The 11,248-nt window shown below is 37.5% G+C and overlaps 1 protein-coding gene across 1 annotated transcript; it reads left to right on the forward strand.

Moving 5' to 3' along the window:
- The first annotated feature begins 2,194 nt into the window (after positions 1-2,194).
- On the forward strand, positions 2,195-4,669 carry LOC120128039 (protein DETOXIFICATION 40-like). The gene is made up of 5 exons (XM_039145818.1): positions 2,195-2,283; positions 2,421-2,477; positions 2,664-2,902; positions 3,925-3,944; positions 4,607-4,669. The coding sequence occupies exons 1-5, from the start codon at positions 2,195-2,197 to the stop codon at positions 4,667-4,669; spliced, it is 468 nt and encodes a 155-aa protein (XP_039001749.1).
- The last annotated feature ends 6,579 nt before the right edge of the window (positions 4,670-11,248 follow it).

Genomic DNA, 11,248 nt, shown 5'->3' on the forward strand with positions numbered 1-11,248 from the left:
TTATGATCGCATAGAGTAGAACTATATCGAGAGCACTCTTCATGCAGTTGGCCTACCGGAGTTACTCATTTCTCGTATCATGTGCTGTGTTAGATCTATGTCGACACAAATTCTCTAGAATGGGGATATTATGGATTCCTTTAAGTCTACGAGAGGTATTCGACAGGGTGATCCGTTATCGCCTTATTTATTAGTCTTATGTATGGAGAGACTGTCTCAAGCTATAAAGACGAAAGTTGTTTCAGAAGACTGGAAAAAGATTCATATATCAAAGGAGGACCCTGGGTTATCCTATCTCTTCTTCGCAAATGATTTAGTGTTGTTTGCTAAAGCGTCGATGGATCAAGTTTTGATGATCAAGGTTATTTTGGATAGTTTTTGTGATGAATCGGGACATCGTATTAGCTCAGCGAAAACTCAAATTTTCTTTTCAAGTAATTTTCTAGTAAGCACTCGTTAGGTTGTTTCTCAGAGGTTCGGTTTTAAGGAGGTTATGGATCTTGGAAAGTATCTGGGAGTTCCATTACTCCATAATAAAGTCACTAAAGTCGCATACTCTTATCTCATTAATAGATTGACTCAACGCCTTTTAGGTTGGGCGGTGAAGTGTCTTACTTTTGCAGGCCGTCTAACACTTACTAAGGCTACTCTTCAGGCTATCCCAGTCTATATGATGCAATCAACTTGGCTACCGAAAGGTTTGTGTGTTGAAATGGAAAAGTTTATTTGAAGGTTTGTTTGAGGCTTGAATAATGGTGGTATTGGTATTCCCCTGGTTAAATGGAAATCTATGCAGCATCCAATAAATTTTGGAGGTGTGGGTATTCGGAACCTACATAATCAAAACAAGGCCTTCTTGATGAAGTGGGTTTTCAATTGATATCCAATCCAGAGAAACTTTGGGTCCGTACTGTTCGTGGGAAGTATAAATGTGACAGTCTTGTTCCTATCTCATTAAGTCATGCTAATGGTCCCCGTTTGTGGAAAGGACTAAGATACACTTGGTGTGAGTTGTATGATAACATAGCTTGGAACATACAGTATGGGAGATACATATTTTTGGTATGATCATTGGCTTGATACTGAAAATCTTCTTGTATTCTCATATAAAGGAGAAGGTACACCAAGGCCCACCTCGGTTTGTGATATGGTTCTCCCTTCGGGTTCGTGGAATTGGGGTAAGCTTTCTTCATTACTCCCTGAACATGTACTCTAAAAAATTGTTGTTGTCCAACAATCTCAAGATTACTTGGGTCCTGATACACCCGGGTGGAGATGAGAGCATAATATTAATTTCATGACAAGGTAAGCTTATAATAATATCACATGCCTTGACAATAGTAATGAAAATTCTCTATGGAATTTGATTTGGAAGCTAGGAGTTCCACAAAGAATACGTGTTTTTCTTTGGTTATTATTCCATGATCGACTCCTTACTAATGTAGAACAATCTCGTCGGCACCTTTCTAGCCTAGTGGATTGACAGATTTGTGGGGCTGTTATGGAGGATGTTGATCATATTCTGCGTCATTGCAGTATGGCTAGGAATATGTAGGTAAGGGTTATCAAAACTGAGAAGCTTAATGAGTTCTCGACTCTTCCTTACAAGATTTGGATTGAACGTAACTTAAGGTTACTGAAGTGTATGCGCAAATGAATTATAATTGGGATATTCGCTTCTCAGTTTACTGTTGGCACCTTTGGAAACGGAGATGTAGTATTCTCTTTGATTCTAGTTATGTTGAAAGAGATGAGTTCATTTATCGTTGCGATTGATTTGTTGATGAAGTTTTGACTGCTAATGTTAGCAACACAAATCCTAGTCCATCAATGTCTTGGACTAGACCTCCCACCGGTTGGATTAAGGGATGGGGCTGTTAGAACGTGTAACAATATGGCGGCTGCAGGAGGTATTCTGCGCAACTCTGAGGGAGAATGGATTTTTGGTTTCACGCGTAGTCTAGGACATTGTTCGATTCTTACCGTTAAGCTGTGGGATGTTCATAATCTCTTGTTGCATGCTTGGAGACTAGGAATCCGATATATTGAACTGGAAACCGATAATCTCGAGGTTATGAAGATCTGCAATTTATCATCGGATGCGCTTGTAGGGAGTGTTTTGGTCACTTAAATCCATGAACTGCTCGAACTTGAGTGGATCACAAAGGTATCACATATATGTCGCGAGCAGAATATGGTTACGGATAGATTGGCTGCTTTGAGCTTAGGAGCCTCCATTGCTGCTACTATTTTCTTAGAGCCACCATTGGAGTTATCTTCCACGTTGCTGCGAGATCTTCAAACATCCAGTTAACTCTTTTCTAAATGTTATATAAAAAAAATGATAAAAGTCGTACGAGATATGAATAAATTTATTTATTGAATTGATCAATCGATTAATGTTGGTTGAAATGGTGCAGCATGTCAATCTCCACCTTGATGCTCATGGTTTCAGTTGGGTTCAATGCAGCTGCAAGGTTAGTTTTCCTCTTCAATAATTCCATTTTCACAACTAATGATTTTTACTGTATTATCATTTGGACTAATATTTGTAAGGATCAAATTGATTAACTCTCGTCTTTGTACAAGGATGAAATTCATAATTATACCCACATTAATTACTCTTAAGGAACCTAGATTGCTTATGTTACCGCTGAAAACAGTGTTAGGGTGAGCAATGAGCTGGGAGCCGGCCACCCCAAGTCGGCAGCATTCACAGTTATCATCGTGACTTCGGTTTCCTTGAGTATCGCTTTCGTAGAAGCCGTTGTCGTTTTAGCTCTACGCCATGTAATTAGCTTTGCATTTACGGAAGGTGAGACCGTGGCCAAGGCAGTGTCGGACCTATGCCCATTATTTGCCGTCACTCTTGTTCTTAATGGAGTTCAACCTGTCCTGTCCGGTGAGAACCTTTTTTTGGGTCTATTTAAGGATTTAGTCCCTCCATTTTACTGATTTAAAATTTAATCCTTTAATTTTACAAGATTTTTTGTTACTAGTAGATCTAAATTGATAGCATTTTCAGTTCACGTCTTTAAGTGATTGTGTAGATTTTTTAAAAGAAAAAGTATTTGTATGGCATAAAAGAACATTATTACTGGTTGAATAGATATTCATTAGCCCTGATTGTGTGACCAAATAACAGTTAAGAAAATGTACACCATCACTTCAACAACTAATGGTACTATAAATTAGAACTTACTAACAACAGACTAAAAGTGAGGGAATTAAATTATGACATTATAGTTTAAAGATTAAATTTTAAAATAGTAGAGGAACTAAATCCAGAATTGAGCTGCAAAAGCTAGTAATTGAGATATGATTTGAATTGCATTTCAGTGGGTGGCTTTTGGATGCGGATGGCAAACATTTGTTGCATATGAAAACGTGAGATGCTACTATTGTTGGAAGCATAGATGAGCTCTCGATAATTTATAACTCAAACTTTTATTTATTGATACAAAACAAAATATTTTACAACGACACTACCTCAATTTTACAATACTGCAATACTAGCTGCGTCTAGTTTACAAACTCAACCTCACTATTTTAAGCTTTGCTAAGCTCTCTCAATTCTCTCTATTTTTTCTCTCGTATTATTTTCTTTTGCTCACTACACACTTTTCCTCACTTATATTTCTTTCACTCACACTCTTACATGCTTGCTTTGCTCATATATATATATATATATATATATATATATATATATATATATATATATATATATATATATATATATATACATGAAATAAACAGACATTGAAGATTGTAGAAGCTACTCAAGTTCTCCATTATTGTTACCTTATTGCTTTGTCTTGATTTGCTTTCATTTCAATTAAAAAATCTTTTCCGACATACTAGTGCACTGCCACATATTTCTACACAATTCTAAATTGAGTTTGACTTCTAGCAACTATGTTGTAGGGATCCCTCTTGGGGCAAAGGTAAAAACTATAGTCTACTCAAATCCATAATTTTTAAGTCTTTAAATACCGATGTCAATTAAACTAATACCCAATCGACTCTCTTTTTCTGTTAATTTGTAAAAAAAAAAAAAAATCGTATTGTGGTCCGAGGCCTCAAGCTAAGATATTCGACTCTTCGAGCAGGGAATATGGTCCGGGATGATTGGGGGAACATTAATGCAGACCCTCATTTTACTGTGGGTGACATTTACAACAGATTGGAACAAAGAGGCAAGTAGTCCCTGTCAAACGTTTCATCCACTTCATTTTGTTATTCACGTGTTGATGTGTCTAATTTTTGTGGTTAAATTATGGTTTTGGTCTACCTACTACACTCAAACTTGAAATATAGTCCCCGTATTTAATTTAACATATGTTGGCCCCTGTACTTTTATAGTATCATTAGTTAGTTATCAAGAGAAATTCACTGTCAGCATTCCAACCGAAATACATAACAGTATTAACCATTTGAACAAACTAATGACATTATAGAAGTAAAGAAATGAAATTATGTCAAATTAAAGTACATGGACTAAATCCCAAATTTGACCATAATAGAGGAACCAAAACTATAATTTGACCTAATTTTCATGCCTATTAAAACCCTAAATGAAGAATTGGTGAACCTGCTGAAATTTCAGGTGGAGACAACCAAGAAGCGGTTGGACAAATGGGATGATAAGAAGCCTCTTCTCAAGAAGTAAAGATTATTAAGCTTTACATGCATATGCATCAAAAAGTTGAAGAAATGAATCTGGACTCGATTGACCCACCGCAAATAAGCCAAAATGTCAATGCCATGGCATTTTGCTCATACTACTATCAAATGGTTTGCTTATGGTAGCTTTTGAGCTTATAAGCCTCAAAATACGGTTAGCTTGAACTCACAGTAACAGCTGAGAGTTTACAGTACTCTAGAGTTTGTTTGATTATATTTTTTTTATAGGAAGTTAAGGCCTAGTTAAAAACCCCTTTCATGATTAGCGGAACACCGATTGGTGTTCCTTAATCAGCGGAAGGAGGAAAAGAGTGTCTCATAATTCATTAATAAGTAGAAAAATACATAATGTTTAAAACTAACAAGCCCCTTACAAAAAACCCGAAACACAACACGAACACCTCTTACGCTCAATAAAACAAATCCCAACCCATCAAACAATAACTATCCAATACCAGCCTTAGCTAAACTATCGGCTTCTATGTTTGTCGTTCTGTCAATCCATTTGATAGCTCCTTCCCAAACTCTTATCATGGAAACAAACTCTTTAACAATATGAAGGAAAACACTAGGACAACTATCTAAATTCTTAACCCAATCCACAGCAAGCTTGCTATCAGATTCAACAATCCACCGATTCTTAAACCTCTGAAGGTCATGCTCAAAGAAGAGTACACCCCTCTTGATGGCAACAAGCTCCAGCAAAGTTGGAGGTCCAGGATCTGCAGATTCTTTAAAAGAACCCAAAATCTTACCAGCCTCATCTCTTAGTAAACCACCCACACCACTCTTTCGCCAATCATTGCAAACTGCTACATCTACATTCAGTTTTAGATAACCCTTTGGTGGAGGAATCCAGGACACAATATTAGTAGCCGAATTTCTGGAAGAAGACTAGAAATCTGCAATAGAAGGGTCACTTATCAGGGAATCTTTAGAAATAGTAACCTCATTGAACTTAGCTAAGAACAATAAGCAAGCTTTAGCCTAGCCATGAAAAATAACTCAATGTGATCCAAGGACCTTCCTTCAAACACCACGGCATTCCTAAATTTCCAAATGGTCCAAAGCACCACCCCCAGAATTAAGGACCAAATAGAAGAAAAAACATCATGCCATTCCAAGCAAGCAAAAAGCCTTGTGCATTTCCATGAAGGACCGAACTAATATTCCAAAAATTCAAAAACTTATTCCATAGGGACCATGCCGCCGTGCAAGAGAAAAATAGATGAGGAATAGATTCATTCTCTCTTTTACACAAAGTACAAGAAACATCAACAATCCCCGAAACCCCTCTTTTTTGAAGCTCAAACTTAACCGCCAATTTGTTATGGGCTACTTGCCACATAAAGGTTTCAATTTTAGGAGGCATCAATCCCTTCCAAATACATTTCTCCCAGAAACTATCTTTTACCGATTCAACAAAACAAGTCTTCATACAAGAGTTAACAGTAAAAATGCCTTCCCCATTCCCTCTCCAAAGCAGACTATCTCTTGACTCGTGGGATAGGCTGAAATTATGAATGATGGCAAGAAGATTAGAAAATTGTTCTAACTCCGAATCACATAGATTCCTTCTCAACTGGACAAACCAAGACCAACCCGATGAATTAAACTCACCAAATTCCTTAATTATCCCAAACTGATTTGATGAAATATCATATATTCTCGGGAAAGCAGTCTTCAAAGGATAATCAAGGGCCCAAATATCTACCCAGAACCTGATTCTCTCCCCATTACCCACTTTGACTTGGAACATGCTACGAATCTTGGCACCAAACTCATCCTCTTTAAAATGATTATTAACCACCGATTTCCAAATTCAAGAAGCATTTGTAGGAAATTTTTTAGAGAAAGAAATCAGATTAGTGTCCTGATTATATTTGGAACAAATCAACCTCTTCCAAATTGAATCACTGTCATTAGCAAACTTCCAAAACCATTTCTCTAATAAGGCCCTATTCATAAAATTAAGATTTGGCACACCCAAACCACCACAACTTCTTGATTTACACACTGTAATCCAGTTGACCCAGTGTATTTTCTTAGATTCTGCCCCTCCTCCCTACAAAAAACTGGCCATGATGGATTGCAACTTAGAATTCACTGCTGCTGGAATTTTAAACATAGACATATAATATGTAGGCAAAGAACATAATACTTATTTCAATAAAACCAGTCTCCCTGCCAAAGAAAGAGTTCTTGCCTTCCAACCCGACAACTTCTTGAAGAATTTCAGCACAACCGGATCCCACATAGCTGAAGAGTTCCTTTTTGCTCCAAGCGGCAGCCCTAAATAATCAAAAGGGAAAGAACCAACTGCACACCCAAGATCCCCCGCCCACTCCTTCACCTCTTCATCAGTAATATTAATGCCAAATAACTTACTTTTGCTGAGATTAAGCTGTAGACCAGACATAATTTCAAAGACCCAAAGAACTCTCTTAACGTTTAAAATATCCGTCTTAGAGGCATTACAAAAAATGATAAGATCGTCTGCAAATTGCAGATGTGATAACATGTAAGAACCTTCTTCTTTGCCAATAACTAAACCATTAAACAACCCCGAAGATACCGCCTTGAGAAGCAATTGATTAAGTAGCTCTCCTATAAAATTAAATAATAATGGGGAAAGAGAACAACCCTGTCTGAGACCTCTGGACATTAAAAATTCCTCTGTTAACCAGCACTAAAACTGAAGCAGTGGCCACACACTTTCTAATCCAGCTGCACCATTTTATGCCAAAACCCATTTTGTCCATGACTTTGAAAAGAACATCCCAATCCACTGTATCATAAGCCTTCCGGAAATCTACCTTAAACACACAACCCTTCAAACCTTTCTTTCTCCAAAAATCTATTCCTTCATTAGCTATAAAAGAACAATCCAAGATTTGTCGACCTGGAGTAAAAGCAAATTGTGAATCACTAATGACTTCGTTCATGCAACATCCCAACCTTCTCGATAGACATTTCGAAAGGATCTTGTATAGTCCACATACTAAACTAATAGGTCTGAAATCATCTAATCCCCCAATGTTGGTACCCTTAGGGATGAGGGTTATGAAGGTGTGATTGATACCATGCTCCCAATTTTTACCCAAGTAAAAATTATGAAAAAAATTCAGAATATCAACTTTCAATGTGGACCAAAACCTTTTGAAAAACCCCATGTTAAACTCATCCGGCCCTGGCGCTTTGTTGCTATCACAAGAATTCAAGGCCTCCCAAACTTCTTCTTCCGTAAACCCCTTCTCTAGGCTTGTACTCTGCTCTAAAGTTAATCTCGAAAAATTCAGCTTGATATCTTCCACTTCCAGGGTAGACTTGAAATTAAAAGTTTCAACAAAATGCTCACGGACACTTGCCTTGATGAGAGATGGGTCATAAATGATTAAATCTTTCACATTAAGAGCCGTTAAAGAATTCAACCTCCTCCTAATTGAAGCACACGTATGGAAAAATTTTGAATTACGATCACCTTCTTTTATCCATTTCACCCTTGAATTTTGAATCCAAATTTGCTCCTCAATCCTGTATAACTTCCACAATTCTGATCTCAAGGACTGCAATTCCTCAACACTGTCTATACCCCTCAGTACCTGCTGTGACTAAGAATTCTGCTCTAATTGGTGAATCTTATCTTCTAAAGAAGAAATGGTAGAAGCTGGATACTGATCTCTCATTCCAGACCAACTTTTAATAGCTGATTTTGAGCTTCTAATGATACTCAGAATACCTACTTTTCTATTAACTTTCTTGCAATCTTTAATAGCTGTAACAACCTGCTCATCAAACCCGTCCTCATTCATCAAGTAGTTAAACAACCTGAAAGGTTTCTTACCCCAATTATCACCCCATGTCTGAAGCAATATTGCATTATGGTCAGAAATAGATCTCGGAAGAAGGAGTTGGGTGATATCCGAAAATGCAGATGAAAAATTAACACTCAGCAGAAACCTATCCAATCTGACAATAGTAGGAACTTCCCAATTGTTACCCCAAGTAAATCTTCCCCCCGTTAATGGAAAATCAATTAAACCCGAATGATGAACAAATTGCCTAAAAATCTCCATCGAATTTCTGTTTTGTGCTCTACCATCCTTCTCATCTTCTGTTAAATAAGCATTAAAATCCCCTCCTACACAAAAATGAATACTGATGCCATTCAAAAACAAGCTGAGCTCTTCAAAAAAATCTGCTTTTTCTTCCTCCACCGAAGGTCCGTATACGTTAATAAACCCGCACTGAAATTGATTCAATTTGAACTTCCCTAAAATAGCAATAAATCTCTTATGAATCTGCCTATCTTCTACCTCAAAAAATTGTCATCCCAACAAGTAAGTAATCCCCCTGAAGAACCTACTGCTGGTGATTCAACATACCCTTGAATATTGTTCAGTCCACTTCTTCTCAAAAAAGACCTTGGACATGCCTCCAATTTTGTTTCTTGCAAAAAGAGAAATGATGGTTTCTTCTCGGAAACCATCTTTTGAACAGCTCGCTGCTTTTCTTTTTTCCCCAAACCCCTGACATTCTAAGACATTATTACTATCTTTGTTTTCATGATGATATGCAAATACCAGTCTCCTCCCTAACTTGACAACCTACTCAACTGGCCCCACTCAAACCTTCCTCTAATTTCATGATTTTATTCAAGAAAGCTTCCTTCCCTTCCTTAAAAGAAATACCCAACATCTTGCTGATCTCCCAAGTTGTAAGAGCTTCATTTAAAATCGAAGAAAAAGCATTGGATGAAATAGTGGAGACACTTAACTTTTCTAAAGCGTCCTTAATCAAAAACCTTTGAATTCTCCTTTTAGATCTTCCAATCCCCACATCTTCACAATTCTCTTCTGAGTTTTGCTCAACGTCTGGAATTTCAGATTGTGCATATCTTAAAATAACAGCATTTTCATTCTGTTTAATTGAACCACCCTCTGTTTGAGATAAGAAATCATGCTCACTACTTCGCCAAATGTTCCTCACCCGAGATCTTTTATAAACTCTCTTACAACTTCTTATCATCCTTCTTCCCACCGGAGCACTTTTCATAGAAATATTCTCTGCTGGGTGAATCTGACAAACACCCCTTCAGTTAACAAGTTAAAACCTTCTGCAGGCCTCACAATAGCTGAATTCAATGCTGTAAAATTAGAACCACCCCCCACTATTATTTTACTAGATTGAATCCCCTTATTTACCGCTTCCTGCGGACTGCTTGGATGAATGAAACACTGATTATTTAATGGAAACTGAAGCCCAGATATGAGAACTGTTGGACCCTTAGGAATTAGCTTATTCATTGGGGAAATGGGCTCACTACTATCATCTGTTTGGGCCTGAGAATTACCATTTGAATTATTCAAATTCCTTAAACCCAAACCTGCAAACTCTCCCTTTTTAAAACTCCCAATACTGTGCAAATCTGACATCTCTTCATTAATGCTTATCCCATCCCTGTTTCTTCTAGGAAACTGGGATCCTCTGTCAAATTCAACAAAAGCGGAAGTAGTTCCCTGCTCCATCCAACTATCAACTCTCTTACGTGCTTCCTCAACCAACCGAACAGTACATGTCTTATCAGTTGACTTTAAGTTGTTAACTTTCATCTCCGACGACTCTGATTTAGTTTAACCTTTATCGAAAAAAATTTCCGGCGTGGAACTGGAGAAAAAACCGGAATAGATAGAAGTCGAACCCAGCTTAATTTTCACCTTGTAGGATCTTCCATACGAACCTAAAGTGATAACTTCTGGAACATCAAAAGGACTTGCCACCCTAATCAGAATTTTCACAGCCGAGAGATCCTCCATGTATTTTGTCGAGTTCTGAATACCATCTACGATCCCCCACATCCCCGCTAACTTTTCTAAGAAAGCTTCTTGCCAACATAATAATGGAACACCATAAAGCTCCACCAAGCAAAAAGCCATTGGCATACCTCCTTCATTCAACAGAAGTTCCAGTCTATCAAACCAGAAGCATAACAACTCACTCCTTTTCAACCAAGCCTCCTTCATCTCCTCATCTGACTTGAATATAATGACACAAGATTTCCAAATGTGACCCCAACTTGCAATCTGGACTTCGAAACCTTCTTTGATTAAAGCACTTTGCTCCAACTCCATATCAAACTTTTGTTTAACAATGCACGTAAGTGATCTTTTAACCCAGGATGATTGATCAGAAGAAATATGCATCTCCCAAATATTCTTCTTTCCTTTCCCCCTATCTGAAGGATCATTTTTATTCTCTAAATCTCTCAAAACTTTCCTCTGCGGAATGTCCATCAACAAGGCATCCTTATAAGACCTATCATCCCTTATGCTTCTTGTGTGCTGAACTCTCTCAGTAGTATTGGTATTTCCTTCTGTTATCTTCTTTGAAGCACCAGCTAGAACCTTATCTGACCCTCCATACCTTGAGCGATCTTTCTGATATTTTGTAGCTCCAACAAATATTTTCCTCCCATCTAACCATATCCCATTTAAATTGTCAACTACATTCCACATTCCTACTTCATTATCAAACTGAACGAATGCAAACAAGTAAGATTTATACT

The sequence above is a fragment of the Hibiscus syriacus genome, unplaced genomic scaffold (genome assembly GCF_006381635.1).
Source record: "Hibiscus syriacus cultivar Baekdansim isolate YM2019G1 unplaced genomic scaffold, ASM638163v2 tig00001478_pilon, whole genome shotgun sequence".
NCBI classification, from domain to species: Eukaryota; Viridiplantae; Streptophyta; class Magnoliopsida; order Malvales; family Malvaceae; genus Hibiscus; species Hibiscus syriacus.